Source organism: Pipistrellus hanaki (assembly GCF_964339955.1).
Source record: "Pipistrellus hanaki genome assembly, chromosome: 19".
Classification (NCBI taxonomy): Eukaryota; Metazoa; Chordata; class Mammalia; order Chiroptera; family Vespertilionidae; genus Pipistrellus; species Pipistrellus hanaki.
Window position 1 is genome coordinate 4,723,158 of NC_140521.1, and position 21,362 is coordinate 4,744,519.

General features: G+C 55.0%; 3 protein-coding genes and 1 long non-coding RNA gene across 4 annotated transcripts in view; 2 read left to right on the forward strand and 2 right to left on the reverse strand.

The window, feature by feature from the left end:
- The window catches only part of TPST2 (tyrosylprotein sulfotransferase 2), a 40,020-nt gene extending 36,917 nt beyond the window's left edge, over nt 1-3,103 (forward strand). Inside the window, exon 6 of the mRNA XM_084868190.1 lies at nt 2,988-3,103. The gene's annotated coding sequence lies outside the window, so the exon portion shown is untranslated. The remainder of the gene's footprint in view (nt 1-2,987) is intronic.
- Nucleotides 2,996-12,475, forward strand: TFIP11 (tuftelin interacting protein 11; the record flags this gene model as incomplete). The annotated part of the gene is made up of 12 exons (XM_084868145.1): nt 2,996-3,204; nt 3,528-3,684; nt 4,650-4,806; nt 5,128-5,255; nt 6,765-6,917; nt 7,813-8,340; nt 8,448-8,554; nt 9,125-9,293; nt 9,638-9,881; nt 10,216-10,358; nt 10,739-10,904; nt 11,420-12,475. 12 exons carry the CDS (start codon nt 2,996-2,998, stop codon nt 11,773-11,775), a joined length of 2,517 nt encoding a protein of 838 aa, XP_084724271.1. The 3' UTR covers nt 11,776-12,475.
- LOC311613835 lies at nt 4,063-4,635 on the reverse strand. Its single transcript, XR_014793545.1, has 2 exons — nt 4,517-4,635; nt 4,063-4,480 (listed from the first exon to the last, which is right to left on the reverse strand). It is a non-coding gene; the product is annotated as an uncharacterized lncRNA (long non-coding RNA).
- On the reverse strand, nt 10,875-21,359 carry SRRD (SRR1 domain containing; the record flags this gene model as incomplete). The annotated part of the gene is made up of 8 exons (XM_084868207.1): nt 21,156-21,359; nt 16,032-16,072; nt 14,535-14,794; nt 14,354-14,452; nt 12,855-13,009; nt 12,402-12,447; nt 12,093-12,279; nt 10,875-10,984 (listed from the first exon to the last, which is right to left on the reverse strand). Exons 1-8 carry the CDS (start codon nt 21,332-21,334, stop codon nt 10,875-10,877), a joined length of 1,077 nt encoding a protein of 358 aa, XP_084724333.1. The 5' UTR covers nt 21,335-21,359.
- Nucleotides 21,360-21,362: the final 3 nt, after the last annotated feature.

Sequence of the window (21,362 nt, forward strand, 5' to 3'; positions counted from 1 at the left end):
TGGAAGATCCAGTTCAGAATCATGTATTGCATCTTCGGTAATTGCCATGTTTCTCAGTATGAACAGTTACAGGGTCTGTGATTTACACGACCACGGCACTTTTGAAGATTACAAGCAAGTTGTTTTTTTTTGTAGAATGCCCTTTATTTGGGTTTGTCTGATGTATACTCGTGATTTGGTTCAGATTATGTATTTTGCCAGGAATATCACAGGGGCGAAGCTGCAATTTTCTCAAGGCATCCTACCAAGTGGTATGTGATTGCTATTTGTCCTATCCTTGAAGCGCACTCGAATCAGAGGCTGTATTCTTTTTTTTAATGTATTTTTATTGATTTCAGGAGGAAGGGAGAGGGAGCGAGAAATAGAAACGTCAATAATGAGAGAGAATTACTGATTGGCTGCCTCCTGCACGTCCCCTACTGGAGACCGCGCCCGCAACCTGGGACCCTTGGGTCCAAAGGCTGACGCTCTATCCATTGAGCCACACCGGCTAGGGCCAGGATACGGTCTTGCCTTTCATTATTCCCACACGAAGGCGTGTCCCGTCCCCCACCCCCGTGATGTCTCACAATTCCTCGCCACTCTCCTACGAACGGGTTCTAGATCCCCGTTTTGCCGATTTAGAATTTGAGGCGGGCAGAGGAGCCACCGCGGAGGCTCGGCGACGTCCACCCCAATCAAAACAGGCTGGGCGTCGCCCCGAGGCCGGCGCGGCGCCGGGGAGGTGACCTGGTCGGCGGGGAGGTGACCAGCCACGTGGGACCCTGAGACTCCGCGTCTGCTTTCCAACATCTCGGCCCCGCCCCTCTGAGCCACAGCCGCTCCAGGCGTTCTTGCTGCCATGGCAACCAGCGCGCCGCTTCCGCCATATGACGTCATTGCCGGCGCGCCGGTCCCTGCACTTCCGGGTTCGGGGCACCGACTTCCTGAATTGCGCGCTTCCGGTTCTCAGGGGGCGGCCGTGTTTGGGACGCCGAGCTCCCACCAGGTGAGCCGCGCCGGGGGCGGGAGGGACGGGGCGCCGCCCCAGGGGAGCGGGTGCCGGGGTCCGGGAGGGAGGCAGCCGCGGCCCCGCTTCCGTTTGGCAGAGGCTCCGCGGAGGCCGAGGGGGCGGGCGCTCGGGTCTCCGTGCGGCGGGGGCTGCGGGGAGAGGCGCCCGCGCCCGGCTCCCGGCCGCCTGCCGCAGGGCTGCCCGCGGGGAGCTCAGGAAAGGCCGGTGGCTTCTCGGCCTCAGTTTCTCCCCGGCGCCGAGCCGTCAGCGCCGATCTGGGGAAGCGCCTCGCGGCCCGAAGCAAGTGCTCAGCCGGAGCCGAGCGCTGCTCCACGCGTGACAGCCCCGCGATCGGTGCCATGCCCGGTGCCCACGCCTCCGGGGCCCCGCGGGACAGTGTCCCCCTTGGCACGCGGCGGGTGGGATGCAGGAGCGCCCAGCCCATCGCCAGCGAGTCCCCCCAGGGAGCCGGGAAAGCCGCCTATGGGAGCGTGGCTGGTGGGCGCTGCCGGGGGAGTCACGGGCTCCCTGTCGCCCAGGCTGCTGGCGGCGGCTGGTGGGCACGGATCCGTTCCTGCCCTCCGGTCCCATGTCCACCGTGTGGCGCCCCTCGCTGGGCAGTGTGCCTGGGAGTGGGGGGATTTGAACTCGGGCAGCCTGATTTCCCAGTCCTTGGTAAACGATACCAATGCAATCATGGGCTCCAGGGAACAGCTGCTGCTCTGGAGGGAAGGCAGCCGCCCTCCAAGGCGGGTGGGTGGTGAGTGCGTTTGGGAGACAGCTGGGTCTCATCACCCCGCTACCAAGAACAATGTTCTGTTCCAGTGGAGAGAGGCTTGGCTTTAAGCTTGTGTTCTGACTCGCCGCTGCCTTCCAGCTCCTCCGAAGCGGTCGGTTCGTGTTTGGGGAGGAAAACTGAGTCTTGGGGTCTCAACAAGTAGTTTTCTTCAGAAAGCATATTCTAAAGAAATCACTTTTGCCCTGGCTGGTTTGGCGCAGTGGATAGAATGCGGACTGAAGGGTCCCAGGTTCGATTCCGGTCAAGGGCATGTGCACATCCACATCCCCAGTAGGGGGTGCGCAGGAGGCAGCTGATCGATGTTTCTAACTAGTATCCTTCTCTGTAAAAAAAAACAATAATATATATATGTTTTTTTAAAAATCACTTCCTGGGACTGCCAGGTCCAGATATAACTTTCTCAACAACAGAAGAAGTAATGGAGTGGGAGTGATGTCTACATTAAGGAATAACTGAGTTATTTTTGTGTGAGAAATGTTTTATGACACTGACTAGGACAAGGGAATACCTGCTTAAGAACCAGACTTGGGACTAGCCTTTTGTTCACCTGTCTTAGTATCCATTGCTTCCTAAGATATGGTTTGATTATTTTTGTGTGTATTTTTTAAAATATATTTTTATTGACTTTAGAGAGGAAGGGAAAGGGACAGAGAGATAGAAATATCAATGATGAGAGAATCATTGACTGGCTGCCTCCACTGGGGATCGAGCCAGCAACCCGGGCATGTCTCCTTGACCAGAATTGACCCTGAGACCCTTCAGTCCCCAGGCCAACACTCTATCCACTGAGCCAAACAGGCTAGGGCCAGTTTGTTTTTTGGTTAATCCTCACCCAAGAATATTTTTCCATTGATTTTTTAGAGAGAGTGGAAGGGAGGGGAGAGAGAGACAGAAAGAAACATGGATGAGAGAGACATTTATTGGTGGCCTCCCATACATGTGCCCAGACCAGAGCGAGGGATCCCTTGGCTGGTTTTGAACCCGGGACCCTTCCATCCGCAGACCTATCCACTGAGCCACACCGGCTAAGGCCCAAAGTACACGATTTTAATGGCTGCTTGCCTCAGTTGTCACGGTGATGAGTGGACTGAGTTTGCGGGGCGTTGGGGAGGTAGGCAGGAAGAGGAACTCGCAAGCGAGTCTCCCCTTGATGCTCTGGGAACCGATGACAGACCGCGCCTTTCTCTGTTCCTCCAGGGGCTGCCATGTCACTGTCCCACCTGTACCGGGACGGGGACGGCCACATGGACGACGACGACGACGAGAGGGAGAACTTTGAGATCACCGACTGGGACCTGCAGAATGAGTTCAACCCCAACCGGCAGCGGCGCTGGCAGAGCAAGGAGGAGGCCACCTATGGAGTGTGGGCGGAGCGAGACTCGGACGAGGAGCGGCCCAGCTTCGGGGGCAAACGGTGCTGGCCGGCCCGGGGCTGCTGCCTCTGGCTTTGGGGAAGGGGTCGGGGTAGACAGAGTGGGACTTGGGAGCTGCCCCGCCGCACCTACTTCTCTCCTAGCCTCCCCTTCGCCGGGACAGCGGCCCATTGTGCTCCGGAGGCTGGCCTGCTGGCCTTCCGCTGAGCTGACCGCCGGCCGGTGTTTATTGAGCGGTTACTTAGGCCGCTGCTGGAGGCCCAGACCCCGTGGGTGGAGGAGACAGACGCTGATCCCCAGCTCACATAACGGACGTTTGTGACTGATTCCGGATTCCCCGCACGGGGCCTGTGTTTGCCTGCAGGGCCCGAGACTACTCCGCGCCCGTCAACTTCATCAGCGCGGGGCTCAAGAAAGGGGCGGCCGAGGAGGCGGAGCCGGAAGATTCTGACGATGAAGAGAAGAAGCCTGTTAAGCAGGAAGAATTTCCTAAGGATTTCGGGCCGAAGAAGTTAAAAACGGTAATATCTTTTTTTTTTCTTCTAAATATACTTTTACTGATTTCCGGGAGGGAGAGGGGGAGATAGAAACATAAATGACGAGAGAATCATTGATCGGCTGCCTCCTGCTATCCCCCCTATCGGGGATCAAGCCTGCAACCTGGGCATGTGCCCTTGACCAGAATTGAACCCGGGACCCTTCGGTCTGCAGTCTGACGCTCTATCCATTGAGCCTAACCAGCTAGGGTAGTGGTCGGCAAACTCATTAGTCCACAGAGCCAAATATCAACAGTACAACGATTGACATTTCTTTTGAGAGCCCAATTTTTTAAACTCCTTTTAATGCCACTTCTTCAAAATAGACTCGCCCAGGCCGTGGTATTTAAAAATATATATATATATTTTATTGATTTTGTACAGAGAGGAAGGGAGATAGTTAGAAACATTGATGAGAGTCATCCATCAGCTGCCTCTTGCACACCCCCCTACTGGGGATATGCCTGCAACCAAGGTACATGCCCTTGACCAGAATCGAACCCGGGGCCCTTCAGTCCCCAAGCCAACGCTCTATCCATTGAGTCAAACTGGTTTTGGCCAGGCCGTGGTATTTTGTGGAAGAGCTGCACCCAAGGGGCCAAAGAGCCGCATGTGGCTCGCGAGCCAGAGTTTGCTGACCACTGAGCCACAGCAGCTGGGGCAAAAGAACAGTAGCATCTGTGTGGAAGGACTGTGACCTTCGTGATGCCCTCGGAAGGTCCCTGTAGCCCCAGCACCTCCTCGCGGGTGGGGCCCAGCTGGAGTGTGGCTGCTTCCCGGTCTGAGGCGTGACGTGCAGTGTGCTCCTTTTTGACACAGACACACACGTGGTCTGTCCGTGTCACCTCCCATGATCTGACTGCCAGGCCACTGCCCCCCGGTGGAGCTCGCTTGCTAGATTTTCCTCTTTTTTCTCCCTCCATCACCTGAGCTGCGCTGTTCCTTTGCAGGGCGGCAATTTCAAGCCCAGCCAGAAAGGCTTTGCCGGAGGAAGCAAGTCGTTCATGGACTTTGGCAGCTGGGAGAGGCACACGAAGGGGATCGGGCAGAAGCTGCTGCAGAAGATGGGCTACGTCCCCGGGCGGGGCCTCGGCAAGAACGCGCAAGGTACGGCCCGGAGGGCTCCTGGGGGGAGCCGGGCCGAGGAGCCCCCCGTTACAGATTCTGCGTCCACCAGGAAATGAGTGCGGGGAGGTCTGTGTGTGTGTGTGTGTGTGTGTGTGGTTGGGGGGGGCTCACACAGCGCTGGTCTGTGGCAGTTGACGTGCTCGGGCTCCAGTCACAGGACACGGGCAGGTTGGGGTCTGGGACAAGCTCTCCTTCCTGGTGTGCGTGAGGCCCACGCTACGTGATTTCCCGAGCGGTGGGTTCAGAGACCAGACTGCTGTGATCTGAAGCCTCTCCCTTTCCTCTTGCTGAACTTGCCAGGCATCATCACGCCCATCGAAGCCAAGCAGAGGAAAGGAAAAGGCGCCGTGGGCGCGTACGGCTCCGAGCGGACCACCCAGTCCCTGCAGGACTTCCCCGTGGTGGACTCCGAAGAGGAAGCGGAAGAGGTGACCGGAGTCCAGAGGCGTGGTGGGCGGGGCCTGTGTCATTTGTGTGTGTTCACCACTCACTGCCAGTCTTCAGTGATCGCTCCGGTACAGGCCAGGCTGGAGGGTGGTGGCCATGGCCAGTGGCTTACAGCCTGTGAACAGTCCGTGGACAGGCAGCGGGGTTAGAAAGAGCAGTGCCTGCTAAGGGCAGAGGTGGAAGAGAAGGTGGGGCGGGGGGAGGTGGGGCTTGACATACTTGGAATGAGTGGGGTCAGGAGAGACCTCGGGAAGAAGACATTCCAGGAAACACCTGGCAGAAGAGGGGGTCTCAGCCGCAGGGGGTCAGGAGGCCAGAGGCCGGAGCAGCTGAGCCTGACAGTGGAGAGAGCTTGGGAGGGGGGCAGGATGGAGCACCCGCACTGGGGGGGAGGGGCGGGGCGTGCACGGCAGTGGGGGGCCCACACAGCCCGCCTCTAGGGCCCTTCAGGCGCTAGGGTCTCAGTGCAGCGGGGCCACCTGCCGTCAGCTAGGTATCGCTTTGCCTCAGCGACAGAGGGGCCAGCTCCCTGGGAGGACATGTTACCTTTTTCTCTGCATTTGTGGGGGAGCAGGACCCTCTCCTGTACTGGCAGGAGGCTCAGGCCTGGAAGCTACCAGGTGCCGGGCTGCAGCATCAGGGGTGTGGGGGGGCCGGGGTGTGGGGGGGCCGGGGCATAGCCCATAGAGGGCAGTGCCTGCTCAGCTCCAGGCGATGACTGCCGTACAGAATGTGGACTCGGCGTTGCCTGATTTTTCTGATTTTCCCAAAGGAGAAGTCCAGATTATTATTCTCTTTATAAAAATATACATATTTTGATTTCAGGGAGGAAGGGAGAGGGAGAGATAGAAGCATTAAAGATGAGAGAGAATCCTGGATCTGCTGCCTCCTGCACACCCCACACTGGAGATGGAGCCCACGGCCCAGGCATGTGCCCTGACTGAGAATCAAACTGACCTCCTGGTTCACGGGTTGATGCTCAGCCACTGAGGCACGCCTGCCGGCTGTAAGTCTTAAACTAACACCGTGAGGAACACAAGTGACCGACACAAACCCACTGCTGGGGCCGGACTCCATGGCCCTCAGACCAAGCTCTGCCTCAGGGAGCGCCGCTGACCCTGCTGGGAGGCCTTTGCCTGACACCGAGGGCCACGGGTTTCCCTGCACTTGGTTAGCACCAGGGCAGTGTACTTAGGAATCCTTGATGCTTTTTTTCCTACCTTTTACACGAGGCACATGTAGAACCAGCAGTTCCTGCCATCCTAGACCATCAGGAAATGTCTCTGTTTTTGTTTCTCTTCCCAGTCAGTGTACCTGCCTTCTGAACCCCCTTATTTGTACGAGGGGGGCGGGTGTCATTAGATGGCATGGCGTCACACAGGCACAGTCCTAGCATCACCTGTGACGGGCTAAGGGAGCGGCCCGCGAATGCGGATGGGTCTCAGCCCGAAGGGGGCTTCTTGTGTGACGGGCCGCACCCTCTCGCTCAGGAGTTCCAGAAGGAGCTGAGCCAGTGGAGGAAGGACCCCAGCGGGAGCAAGAAGAAGCCCAAGTACTCCTACAAGACGGTGGAGGAGCTGAAGGCCAAGGGCAGGACCAGCAAGAAGCTCACCGCTCCCCAGAAGGAGCTTTCGCAGGTCAAGGTACGTGGGCCTCGACCCCGGCCAGGAGGGGGCGCCGGGAACAAATGCCACAGCCAGCAGCCGCTCCGGACAGTGCCCCGCAATCCTGCTTTTCTCACTTGATGGCAGCCTGTTCCCGCCTCTCTGCTCGTACGGTCATTAAGTCCCTGCTCTGCCGGCCCTCCTCACGGCACCCACCTGCCTGAAGCTCACGGCCGGGGAGGTGTTCGACTCCCGCGGGCGTCTCTGCTGCACACACAGTCCAGAGACGGCCGTGCTGTGACTGGTCCCCTCATTGCCAGACCTTTACCTTTTCCCGGCTTGGTGTGGTTTGGCTTTGAGACAGGCTGGTCTGTGCATGAAGCCGTGTCTTTGTTCCATCTTTGAGGGTAGATTCTCAGAAGTACAACCACCAGGTAAAGACCAGGCCGGTCTTTAAGGCTCTAACACTGGGGAGGGTTCTGGGGAGGGTGCCGGACAGTCCTTGGGGCAGAGCAGCACTGAAATGCCTTTTTTTTTTCTTTTTTAAAAAATATATTTTATTGATTTTTTACAGAGAGGAAGAGAGAGGGATAGAGAGTTAGAAACATCGATGAGAGAAAATCATCGATCAGCTGCCTCTTGCACACCTCCTACTGGGGATGTGCCCGCAACCAAGGTACATGCCCTTGACCGGAATCGAACCTGGGACCTTTCAGTCCGCAGGCCGACGCGCTATCCACTGGGCCAAACCGGTTTCGGCTGGAGCGCCCTTTTAAGAGCAGATTCCATTGTGCACACTTCCCCTGCGACACGGGCCCTCCGCCCCCACCGCTGTGCTCAGTAGCGCCTTTCCCCTCGCAGCCTGTGTCCCCGGCCTCGTGTCTGTCTCACGGGCAGCCGTGGCGGTGCAAACCTGTCGCCTGCCCTCTCCAAGGTCATAGACATGACGGGCCGGGAGCAGAAGGTCTACTACAGCTACAGCCAGATCAGCCACAAGCACAGCATCCCGGACGACGGGCTGCCGCCGCAGGCCCAGCCGCTGCCGCTGTCCGGCAAGGAGGCCAGGGCCCCGGGCTTCGCGCTGCCCGAGCTGGAGCACAACCTGCAGCTGCTCATCGACCTGACGGAGCAGGAGATCATCCAGAACGACCGGCAGCTGCAGTACGAGCGGGACATGGTGGTGAACCTGTCGCACGAGCTGGAGAAGATGGCGGAGGTGCTGGAGCACGAGGAGCGGGCCATCGCCAACCTGAGCGAGGTGCTGGAGCTGGTGGAGGGCTGCGAGCGGCGCATGCAGCCCGGCTGCAGCCACCCGCTCACGCTGGCCGAGTGCGCCCGCGTCTTCGAGACGCTGCAGGACAAGTACTACGAGGAGTACCGCATGGCCGACCGCGGGGACCTGGCCGTGGCCATCGTCTACCCGCTGGTGAAGGAGTACTTCCAGGAGTGGGACCCCCTCAAGGTGAGTCCTGGGGACGCCGGCCCCGCCTCTGCCGGCCTGCGGGCCTGTCCCGGGGCGAGGGGGCCGCAGGGCCGCCGCTCAGCCGCTCTCCGCTCTCCTCCCCGCAGGACTGCACCTACGGCACCGAGATCATCTCCAAGTGGAAGAGCCTCCTGGAGAACGACCAGCTCCTGTCGCACGGTAGCCAGGACCTCTCGGCGGACGCCTTCCACAGGTGGGCGGGCCGGGCCGCTCCGCCTTCTGCCCCCTGCTGGCACTGCTGGGGACTCATTCCTCATTCCCTACTTCACCCAAAGCTTGTCGAGTGTGTGCCGGGGGTCATGCGTGGGCCAGGCTGACCCTGGGAGTGAAGCAGCCAGCCTCACTGTTCCTATGGCAACTGGAAAAGGCAGACAGAGGATAAGGCAGGGAATAAGGAAGGCGCACCCCTCTCTGGGGGAGGTTTGAGGCAGAGGGCTCGGGGGACATTTAATCTGTAAGCTGAGGGTGAGAGGTGTCTGCTGGCAGAGCTCTGGGTAGAAGGTGTAGAATCCGCTACTGCGAGGGGCCGTGGGGGGGGGCCGTGAGCCCGTGTGACCCCGCAGCAACCCTGCCGGCAGGTGCCGCCAATCCTGAGGTCCGAGGCTGGGCGGGCGGCTGGGAAAGGCGGCAGGCGCAGGTGGGCCCGGCGGTTCTCTGCCCGGATGTCCATGTGCCGCCTTCCTTACTCTAGAGAAGCGGGTGTGGGGCGCCCTGCACCCGTGAGCCAGGCGGTGCCCCGGCAGCTGCCCTGTCTCCCCTGCAGGCTGATATGGGAAGTCTGGATGCCGTTTGTTCGCAACATCGTCAGCCAGTGGCAGCCGCGGAACTGCGAGCCCATGGTGGACTTCCTGGACAGCTGGGTGCACATCATCCCCGTGTGGGTGCTGGACAACATCCTGGACCAGCTCGTCTTCCCCAAGCTGCAGAAGGAGGTAGGCCCGGAGCCCGGAGCCCACGGGGGCCAGTGCTGCCAGGACGCCCGCCGCCAACAGGATGTCAGCACAGCTGCCGCCCGTTAACTCGGCCGCTGCAGCAGCACGTGTCTCCCCACAGCCCCCACCAACAGGGACCTCCTTAACTCGGTTTCTTAAAGTGAAAGCTGCCATTCCTGACATGTGATACAATCGCTTGGGAGTGTTAATTTTATTTGGCTGCCTCTGTACCAAACGTGTCCCTCCATAAGAGACCCTGTGCCCCACACACGTGCAAAGGGCTGGACCTTGGCCGAGAGCACCTGGCGGCCTCGCCATTCCCACATCCCTCCCTCCTCCTGCAGGTGGAGAGCTGGAACCCCCTCACGGACACTGTGCCCATCCACTCCTGGATCCACCCGTGGCTGCCCCTCATGCAGGCGCGCCTGGAGCCACTGTACTCGCCCATCCGCAGCAAGCTGTCCAGCGCCCTGCAGAAGTGGCACCCCAGCGACTCCTCCGCCAAGCTCATCCTCCAGCCCTGGAAGGACGTCTTCACCCCCGGCTCCTGGGAGGCCTTCATGGTCAAGAACATCGTGCCCAAGCTGGGTAAGGGCGCGCGGAAACCAGCCCAGCCGGCAGCCGTGGTTTCTCCGGGCCGCTCAGCGGCTGTGCTTCTCAAAACAAGGCCTCTGAGCCACATTAGCACACGGCCCTTCTCACTGTAACAGGTGCTGCTGCTGTGCACCGAGGCCGGATATAAATGAGACCGGGCCTTAGGGCGGTGCCGACCATGTCAGACTGGTCTGGGCTTCTGGGAACAGGACGCCATCGGGTCCTGAACGTCCTTGGGGTTTGATTCTGAATGAGAGAGGAAAGTGCCTTTAAGGCAGACCACACACTGGCCCTCGGGAAGCCCCTCTGAGCCCGGCTTTCGTTGCAGGCATGTGCCTCGGGGAGCTGGTCATCAACCCCCACCAGCAGCACATGGACGCCTTCTACTGGGTCATCGACTGGGAGGGCATGGTCTCCGTCTCCAGCCTGGTGGGGCTGCTGGAGAAGCACTTCTTCCCCAAGTGGCTCCAGGTACCTGTGTGTGTGTGTGTGTGTGTGTCACTGAGTCCTCGGTGCCTGCTGGCTGGCAGTGCTGTGACTGCCAAACAGAAACGAGCTGCATGGCCGGAGAGGAACGAGTTACACGTGTGCCAGATGCTCGGAGCGCTTTATTGCCTTTCTCTGGGGCAGGGACCGATCCCTGCTGTGTACACAGGAGGCGGAGCCCAGTTCGCCTGCCAGGCCCTGAGCTCTCAGCTGCCTCCACGTCCCACACTCCTGAGGGCCTGGCTCTCAGCCCCACAAGCGGCGCCAGCTTGTAGGACCAGGATTAGCAGCAAAGGCCCCTGTAGGTGTTCGCTCCCATTTGTTGCCACTTTGGATGCGGGTTTCTTATTGTTCCTCTCCGGCAGGTGCTGTGCTCCTGGCTCAGTAACAGCCCCAACTACGAGGAGATCACCAAGTGGTACCTGGGCTGGAAGTCCATGTTCTCCGACCAAGTGCTGGCACACCCCTCCATCAAGGACAAGTTCAACGAAGCGCTGGACATCATGAACAGGGCGGTGTCCTCCAACGTGGGTGAGTGGGGTTCTGCACACGGAACAGAACCCGAGGCTTCAGGCTCCGACTCTCAGCCACCAGCTCTCCTGCCACGGCGTCTCCCTGTGGAGGCAGATTTAAGCAGGCTTCACACTGGTCACCCCCAGGGCCCACCCCTATAACCACTGCGCTGTGCGCCTGCTCAGCCAGTGCTGGGTGCTCCTTAAGCGTAGCTCACAGCGTAGAGTCAGGACATAGTCTGACTCTTTGACCAGCGGTCGCCAACCTTTCGGACCTCATGGACCACTGGTGGTGACCAATCTCAGACCATGTTCTCTACTGTACGACAGTGACAGCACCTGCCTCGTAGGTGTGACTGAGAACTAGAGGGATTGAGTCACTGGGGCAGGTGGAGGGCGCTGTGGAGGGGCAGCTGTGGCAGGAGAGCAGATCTCACAGCTTACTTCATTAGAGCTGCTCAGTGAGGAAATACACTGAAAGCTGCCCCTCCCGGGCCTGTGGGACACCCCTCCTCACCCTGCCCTCTCCCCCAGGCGCCTACATGCAGCCCGGAGCGCGGGAGAACATCGCCTACCTCACCCACACGGAGCGGAGGAAGGACTTCCAGTACGAGGCCATGCAGGAGCGGCGGGAGGCCGAGAACATGGCCCAGAGGGGCATCGGCGCGGCCGCCAGCTCCGTGCCCATGAACTTCAAGGACCTCATCGAGACCAAGGCCGAGGAGCACAACATCGTCTTCATGCCCGTCATCGGGAAGCGGCACGAGGGCAAGCAGCTCTACACCTTCGGCCGCATCGTCATCTACATCGACCGTGGGGTGGTGTTCGTGCAGGGCGAGAAGACCTGGGTGCCCACCTCCCTGCAGAGCCTCATCGACATGGCCAAGTAGGCGCAGCCGGGCGGCTGCTCACGTTTCTGACTAAACCTTCAGAGCCATCTTAAAGTCACTTCTCTATTCAGTCGATTCTCCCCACCAGCCAGGCTCCAAGGCAGGTATGAGGTGTGATAAGGTATTTGAGAGAAGTGCATACAACCTAACTGTACCCCCAGTTCTCCCACAGCCCATCTCCTCTCCCCACGAGAGCCGGCTGAGGGAACGTGAGTCCCCGCAGCCCCTCCGTGGCCGCCTCCCCCAGTCCTGGTGCTGGTGCTGCCTCCGCCAGCACTTCCTACATCATGGCCCTGCCTGGCCGGTGGCTGAGGCACCTGCCTGGCTCCTGATGATCTCGAGGTCCTCGCAGTCCCGGTAATCGGGCTCTTCCCGAGATGCCCAGGTGTCGGCGGGGAGCTGCTGTAGCTTCCGGACTGGGAACCAGTGCACAGAGGTGTCATTGAACACGTCCGAGTACTGCGCCGTCGGGGGAAGTGCCTGCTCTTCCAGGCCTCCTAGGACCTGGGCAGACAGTCCCAGTGAGCAGGTGACCTCGGTGGGCAGTAAGCCCCCTGCCCCCAGCCTGGCCTGCACGTGTAAGGCGCACACCCGTCCCCACCCCAGCCCCTCGGTCAGGCAGATACCTGTGCGACATAGGCATAGTTTTTCTGCAGAATCCTTGTCAACAACCTGTAAATAAAAGGTTTTTAACGCATGATTAGGAGGTACAGAGTGGTTTTATCCAGCTGAAGGCAAGGTGATTTAAATATGGTAAGAATGTAAATGGGATGTGGAGAAGGTTCCGCGGAAAATGAATGTCCCAGTAACTGCACCCGCCTCATCGAGGGGCCATGACAGCAGAGGCGCCGCGTGGGGAACAGGAGGCGGCCACGTGGTTCCTCCCGCTAACACCCTGCCCAGCCTGAGGGAAGGGAGGACGCCTGGCAAGGACTCCAAGTTGCTTCACCGCTGACTCAGGGCGGCCTCTTTCTCTGGCCCTCCGTCCAGTTTCTTGGTCCTTTTCCGAGGACCGGCCTCGGACACGTGCTCTGCTGGCGGGTCCCTCCGGGCCGGGCGGCCGCCACGTTCCGGCTTACCTCTCCTCCAGGCCGCGGAAGCTGTTGCCAATGATGACCATGTTGGAGAGGGCGTCGGCGGACCAGTTGCTCCACAGGAGGTTGTTGTACAGGGCGGTCCCGCAGTGCAGCATGTAGAAGATGGTGGGCTCGCCACACACACTCCGCTTCCCTTCCTGAGAACAGCCGGCGGCAAACACTGCTCAGCACAGGGAGGGCCAGACAGACGGCCAGAAGCCGAGGATTCTCAGCGCGCGCGCACGCGCGCGCGCACACACACACACACACACACACACACACACACACACAGTGTGGTTATGAGGTGGCGGTGTTGGCCTTACTGTGCTGTCATCCTGCAGCATACGGGTATCACACTGCACCTTAAACCTGAAAATGCTCTCAGCGCTTACACCCACACAGCGCAAGCGCAGGACAAAACGAGCGGAGAGGAAAGCAAACGGAAGTCTGAAGGCAACGGCGTGTGTCCCACAGAGAGCCTGGCTCAACGGCAGGGCCTCTTGGTCCATGCAAGCAGGGGCGTGAGGAGGGCAATAGTTACTGCCCCGTGCTGGCTGGTGGGCCTGTTTCCCGTGTCGCTTTCTGCAGGTCCTACCACAACGGAGCCCTTTCCAGACGCCCCTCCTGAGGACTACTGCTCCGCAGCCAAGCTCCTGGCAGGAAACCTGGCTCGGCTACCTTTGGCCCCTCTCTATGCTCCTGGCAGCTTCCCACCTGTCCACACCGGGCGGCGGGTCCTGAACAGCCAGCTCTGCAGGGGCTGCCTGCGGCCCTGGGCCTGTCCCCTGGCAGACTCCTGGCTGACCCTCAATCCCAGCTCCAGACCCGGGAAGCTGCCTCCCTCCCCCAAAGAAAACGGTCTCCTTCCCCTCTCTGTTCCTAGCACGTGGCTCTGCCTCCCTGTCTGACTCGTTTCCTTGTCCGCAGGCCGCATGCCCTGATGTGGCCGTGGGCTCCCTGAACACAGGGACTGGCTCCTTGCCCGGCAGAGCAGGCTCTCAGAAAAGCCGATCTGGATTAAACGGCCGTGCTGTGGGAGTCTCAGCTGGCCTAATTTCCATAGTAAGCACTGAGATGGCAGTTTCTCCAAACGGAGAGGAACCCAGCGATTATTTATAATCCCCAAGACAACACAGAACTAAGCTCAGAGGTATTCGCCTCGAGTGGTTTCAGTCCTCCGCCTGTGGAATTCCCTTTCTCCAGGCCGCAAGAATTTTACCTTTTAATATTTCAATAGCAACAGGAAATGCCAACTGAGCACAATTTCTGGACACACACTCCTAACATTTCTGGTTCATGCCATTTGTGTAATTCACTTTTCTCTGATGGACACAACAGTCAAAACGTGGGTAACTGGGCACACGCACAGGCACCGGGAAAGCAACAGAGAAGGACCGCCGTTTCAAAAAAAAAAAAAAAAAAGTTCGCATCCGCGGGTCCGAGCCCGAGATCAGCGGGCCAGCAGCTCCCCTCGCTCCACCCTCCCCTCCTAAGCCACTCACCTCGTTCTCACCGAGGACAGTCACCCCGAGGGCGGTCAGCACTGCAATTTCCAGCCGGCTAAACAGAGGGTCATACACCCAGCACTGACTTCTGGGGATCTGCGGGGGGCAAGGCGTCATTCCACCAAAAATGCCTGTGTGCCCGCCGCGGGTAAGACCCAGGGAGGAGTCCACAGTGTACCTGGCACTCTTCCAGGAAGAGAAGCAAAAACGCTAGCTGGTTTCTGGCGATGACGCAGGTGGCAAAGCTCCCGAGGCCGTAACACACACACTTCCAGCCGCGGGCCGCCGGGGCCAGGCTGGCTCCCGGGCCGCAGCCGGGAGCCGCCCCCGAGTCATCGGGTGATGAGTCGAGGCGCAGGCTCCCAATGGCTTCCGACAGAGTCCCCACAGGGGCATCCAGCTGTCCCAGATGTTTCCTAAGGCATTTGTTGATGGTTTCTGAAAGAGCAGGCCCCCAAACACAGTCAGAGTGGCCCGTGACCCCGATCACCCGCCAGAGCAGCCCGCGGGCAGGGAGCACGGAGCAGGGCAGCAGCAGCCTTAGCTCCCTCCACTCCCACATCCCGGGACCTGCCGCCGTGTCCCCTGGAGCTGACAGGCTGTCCCTGGACCCCCGCAGCCTACCACCGCGGAGAAGGGTTTGAGAAGAAATCGCTTGTCTTTACAGGCACGGTTTCACTGTAAAACACGAATGTAAACTCATTCTAGTTTAATAGGCGGGCCCTGGTAAACTCAGGTTATGCCTTGAAATTCCATTTTTTTTTATTTTTAATTATAACGAAGAACAGAGGAGCAGAGCTCTTAATATCACACTATAAATGGCAAAGAGTAGGAATACTTAAGGTGTAAAAAAAAAAAAAGGGGGGGGGGGGCCTGAGCCAGTGTGGTTCAGTGACGGGGCATCGTCCCATGAACCAGAGGTCACTGGTTGGATTCCCGGCCAGGGACATGCTGGGCTTCCAGGCTTGACCCCCAGGAGGGGCTGTACTGGAGGCAGCCTATCCGTGAGGTTTCTCTCTCATCGATGTTCCTATTTCTTCTCTCTCACTTCCTCTCTCTCTAAAGACAATAAAAACATTTTTAAAAAGGGTAGGCTGGGCTTCTGGAGTAACAAAAAGCGCTCTCTCTAACCCTCACAGGGAGGTGGGTGCTGTCTCTCTCCTTCATGACACTGGCACTGACTTTATTTGCACAAATCTGTATGCAAAACATTGCAAACTTATAATTAAAAAAACAAGTAAAACAAAATGTCCCTCAATAGAAATGATCACTACTGTAAGACCACTGTTAAGTCCACTCCATGGGTCAATACTTATGTTCCCACACACAATGTTAGGAAGACAGTATAACCCCCTGGGGGGGGGGGGGTACATTGCAATCTCAGGGAAACACCAATGTCAGCCACAATGGCAATGACAGCTGTTACCATTCTAGGCCCTAGAGCAGCCTCATGTAATCCGCACAATCCCACTCCAGGATCTGCTTCACCATCTCCATCTCACAGATGAAGAAGCTCAGGGTCAGAGTTAAGAGCCACAAGCGCACAGCTGTAAGGCGTTAGAATTAGAACCCACCGGTGCACCACCCTATAAGCAAAACGGCATCCAGTGCACCTTTGCCCATATTGAGGCCCCCTCCCACCCCCCCCCCCCCCAGCCTTGGCGAGGGCACTCACCCAGGGCTGAGCTCCAGAAATCAGAAACGCGCAGGTCTTCCCTGTGGGGGAAAGGGAGGGGAGGTCATCTCCCGTCTTCTCAGGGCGGCCCGAACAGTGACCCCACCCTCCTGTCCGCCATCTGGATGTGGGGAGCACGATGCGGACGCAGAGCCCACCCTGAGTGACAGGAGGAGGACACATGGCGAACGTGGTAGAGCAGAGCACGTACTGCCGGGGCTCAGAGAGCAGCACAGAGGGCTTCCTGGAGGAGGCCCCACTCTGGGGTACGAGCCCACAACCCGGGCATGTGCCCTGAATCAAACCCGTAACCCTTCAGTCCACAGACTGACACTCTACCGGGTCTACCCACTGAGCCAAACCGGATAGAGCATTAAAAAAAAAAAAAAAAAATTTTTTTTTAAGTATTAGCAATGTGCTTTCTCAGAGTAAGCATTAAATAAATGGGGGGGGGGGGGGGGAGGAAAAGTCTCAAATAAACAGCCTAACTTCACATCTCCAGAAACTAGAAACAGAAGGAAAAGCTAAGCCAGAGTTAGTAAAGGAAGGAAATAACAAAGACTAGAGCCTAAATAAATGAAATACACAGAGATATTAACACACACCACTGAAAAACAGAGTCGTCTCAGAAGAGACTCCTAACAATTATATGCCAACAAACTGAACCAACTATAAGAAACAGACAAATTTGTAAAGCATACAACCATCCTAAACCAAATCATGAAAAATTGGAAAATCTGAACAAACTGATCCCTCGAAAGGAACTTGGAACAGAAATCAAACACCTGGCAACAAACAATTCCAGGACCAGCTGGCCTCACTGGTGAAGTCTACCAGCATTCAAAGAAGACTGAACACCTATTCTTCTCAAACTTTTCCCAAAAAATGAAGAGGCAGTACTTCCTAACTTACATTCCTAACTTATAGAGGCCAGCGTTACTCTATACTAGCACCAGGCAAGGTCAAAACACACACACACACACACTCTCACACTCACACACACAATTACAGGCCAATACCGTTAAAAAGCACACTATCAGTATATGCAAAAATCCTAAATAAAATACTGGCAAGTCAAGTACAACAATACATAAAAAAGATCATACACCATGCTCCAGTGGAATTCATTCCAGTGATGCAATGATGATTCAACATCGGGAAATCAATGAACCTGATACGCCATATTAATAAGACGTAAAATAAATCATATGACAATATAGGTGCAGAAAAACATTTGACAAGATACAACATGCAATTATGATTGAAAACTCAATAAAACGGCTCTGGAAGGAACGCATCGTAACATAATATGGCTCTATATGACACCCCCCACCTGGCATCATACTCAGTAAAGAAAAACTCAAAGTTTTCCCTCTGAGACAGTGGTCAGAAAACCCATTAGTTAACAGAGCGGCAAACCGCGGCTCACAAGCCACGTGTGGTTCAGGAGCCGCAGTTTGCCGACCACTGCTCTAAGATAAGGAATAAGGCAAAGATGCCCAATGTTTTTCAACACAGTACTGACAGTCCTTGCAATTAGGCAAGAAAAAGAAACAAAAGACCTCCAAATTGGAAATGAGGGATTAAAACCATCACTATTTGCAGATGACATGATATATATATATATATATATTCCTAAAGATGCCACCAAAAAACTAATAAACGGATTCAGTAAAGTTGTAGGATACAAAAATATGCAAAAATCTATTGGTTTCTATATACTGACAATGTAGTATCAGAAATAAAGAAAACAATCCATTTGAAATCGCAACAAAAAGAATAAAGTACCTAGAAATAAATTTAACAAAGAAGGTAAAAAGGACCTATACACAGAAAGATACTGTTGAAAGAAAATGAAGATGCAGATATGGAAAGGTATTGCATGTTCATAGATAGGGAGAATTAATATTGTTAAAATATCCATATTACCAAAAGCAATCTACAGATTCAAGCTAATCCTATCAAAATTCCAATGGCATTTTTCATAGAAATAGAACAAATAACCCTCAAATTTGCATGGAGCCACAAAAGACACCAAGACACAAAAAAACACACAAAGCAATCCTGAGAAAAAGGTACAAAGCCAAAGGCATCACATTCCTGGATTTGAAACTATACTACAAAGCTAGATCACCAAAACAGTATGGTATTGGCAGAAAAATAAACACACAGAACAATGGAACAGAGCTGAGAGCCTAGAAATAAACCCACCCACTTATGGGCACTAATTTATACCAAAGGAGTCAAGAATATACAATGAAGAAAGAAACGCCTTTTCAATAAATGCTGATGAGGCCACTATCTTATACCATACACAAAAATGATCTCAAAATGAACTAAAGATTTGAATATAAGACCTGAAAAAAATAAAATACATAGAAGAAACATTGACACCAGTTTCTGGACATTGGTCCGAGGTCTTTTTGTGAATTTGACTCCAAAGGCAAAGTAAGTAAAAATAAATAAATGAATAAACAAACAAATGAGACTACATCAAACTAAAAAGCTTCTGCACAATAAAAATAAACAACAAAACAACCCATCCACGAAACAAAAAGGCAAGCAATGAATGAGAGAAGATATTTGCAAATTCTACTTCCAATAAGGGATTAATATCCAACATATATAAAGACTTCATACAATTTAACAACAAAAATACAGAGTATCTGAACAGACATTTTCCCAAAGATACACAAATGGCCAACGAAAAGATGCTCAACGTCATTAGTCAAATGCAAATCAAAACCACAATGAGATACCACCTCACAGCTGTTAGAATAAGACACTAGTGTTAGTTAGCAAGGATATGGAGAAAGGGGAACCCGCTCGCACTGTTGGTGGGAACGTAAACTGGTGCCCTGACACTATGCAAAAACACGAAGGTTTCTCAAACAATTAAAAATAGAACTATCGCCAAAACCGGTTTGGCTCAGTGGATAGAGCATCGGCCTGCAGACTGAAGGGTCCCAGGTTCGATTCGGGTTAAGGGCATGTGCCTTGGTTGTGGACACATCCCAGGGTGGGGGTGGGGGGGGTTTAGGGAGGCAGCTGATTAATGTTTCTCTTTCATCAATGTTTCTAACTCTCTATCCCTCTCCCTTCCTCTCTGTAAAAAAAAATCAATAAAATATATAAAAAATAAAAATAGAACTATCACATGATCCATCAATTCCACTTCTGGGTATTTACCCAAAGAAAGCAAAAACACTTATTCAAAAAGACATCTGCACCCCCATGCTCACTGCAGCATTACATACAACAGCTAAAATCCAAAAACAACCTGTGTACGTGTCCCTCGATGGAAAAATGGATCAAGATTTGACAAAATAAAAAAACAAATTAAAAAATGTGGCCATAAAAGAGAATAAAATCTTGCCATCTGTGACAGCAGAAGTTGGATGTTCTTTGAGGGTATTATGCTAAGTAAATGAGTCATACAGCGAAAAACATACGTATGATTTAGAAAAAATACAAAACCACTGAGCTCATAGAGAGAACAGATGGTGGCTGCCAGAGGCAGGAGGGTGGCGGGGTTGGGATGGGTGTGAAATGCGTGAAGGGGGTCAAAAAAAACTTTGAATCACAGGTTTGGGAGTCGCAAAGCCATGGGGTTGCAATTTGGTTCCATGCATTACCTGTGTCTCAGTCAGGCTAGACGCCCCAGGATCCCAGTGTGGTGGCCGAGATGTTCAAATGGATCAAGTGTGGAGCATGCTTAATCAAGTGCCAGGCACAAAGCAGCTCAATTAAAACACCAATCAGAAAGGACATATGCACCCCTATGTTCATAGCAGCACAATTTACAATAGCTAGAATTTGGAAACAGCCTAGGTGCCCGTCAGCAGATGATTGGATCAAAAAACTATGGTACATCTACACAATGGAATACTACGCTGCCATAAAAAAGAAGGAATTCTTATCCTTTGCAGCAACTTGGATGGGATTGGAGAACATTATGCTGAGTGAAATAAGCCAGTCAGTGAAAGAAAAACACCACATGATCTCACTCATTTATGGATAATAAAGAACATTATAAACTCATGAACAAAAAGATAGATTTGGAGATAGTAAAGCAACAAACAGACTGTCAAATTATAGCGGGGAGGGTAGGGGGGTATGGGGGAGAAAAGAAATCAACCAAAGGACTTGTATGCATGCATATAAGTACAACCAATGGATGCAAAACTCTGGGGAGGGAGGGCATGGTAAGATATGTACACATATAATACCTTAATAAAAAATGGAAAAAATAGCTGAAACCGGTTTGGCTCAGTGGTAGAGCGTCAGCCTGCGGACTGAAAGGTCCCAGGTTCGATACCGGTCAAGGGCATGTACATTGGTTGCCGGCACATCCCCAGTAGGGGGTGTGCAGGAGGCAGCTGGTCGATGTTTCTCTCTCATCAACGTTTCTAGCTCTCTATCTCTCTCCCTCCCTCTCTGTAAAAATCAATAAAAAATATATATTTAAAAAAAATGGAAAAATAAATAAAATAAATCAATCTAAAAAAAAAAAAGGCACCTCAATTAGCCGATGATCCTCATGAAAATTACTATCACGTGTTCGTGTTGCTTCCCAGGCACTTTAGCAACGCCCACAAAAACCAACATCGGCGTTAACGTTATTAATACCACAGACTCGGGTGCTGCGTTTCCCACGCCAAGTGCGGAGGCACCGTTCGAAGTGGCTTACATTTACTAATCCACCGAGTCCTCCAAACAAGCCGCTACGGTAACTTTTAAAAATACATATTGTTTATTGATTTTTTTACAGAGAGGAAGGGAGAGGGGTAGAGAGTTAGAAACATCGATGAGAGAGTAACATCGATCAGCTGCCTCCTGCACACCCCCCACTGGGGATGTGCCCGCAACCAAGGCGCATGCCCTTGACCGGCCATCGAACCTGGGACCTTTCACTCCGCAGGCCGAGGCTCTATCCACTGAGCCACACCGGTCAGGGCCACAGGTGACTTTCCGTGCCCACCTCACAGATGAGAACACTGAGCCACAGGCGTGACATAACTTGCCTCCGTCAGACCGCCTCTCCCCGGGCTCCTCTGACCCCCGCTTTCCACCGGGGAGACTGAGGCTCGGAGGGAGTCCCACAGGCGCAGACCCGCCACTCACCTGGCCTCCCGGATGCGGCGAAGCACGACTCCGTCGTCCACGTCGGGGTCCGCCTCGGGGTCCCCGGCCGCCGCCGCCGGCCTCTGCCTCTGCCGCGGCCGCCGAGCCGCTGGGCGCCTCCTCCGCGGAGCCGCCGGCCGCCAGGGCTCCGCCGCCGCCGCCGCCGCCGCCGCCGCCATGGGCCGTGACGTCACGGGAGCGCGGCGC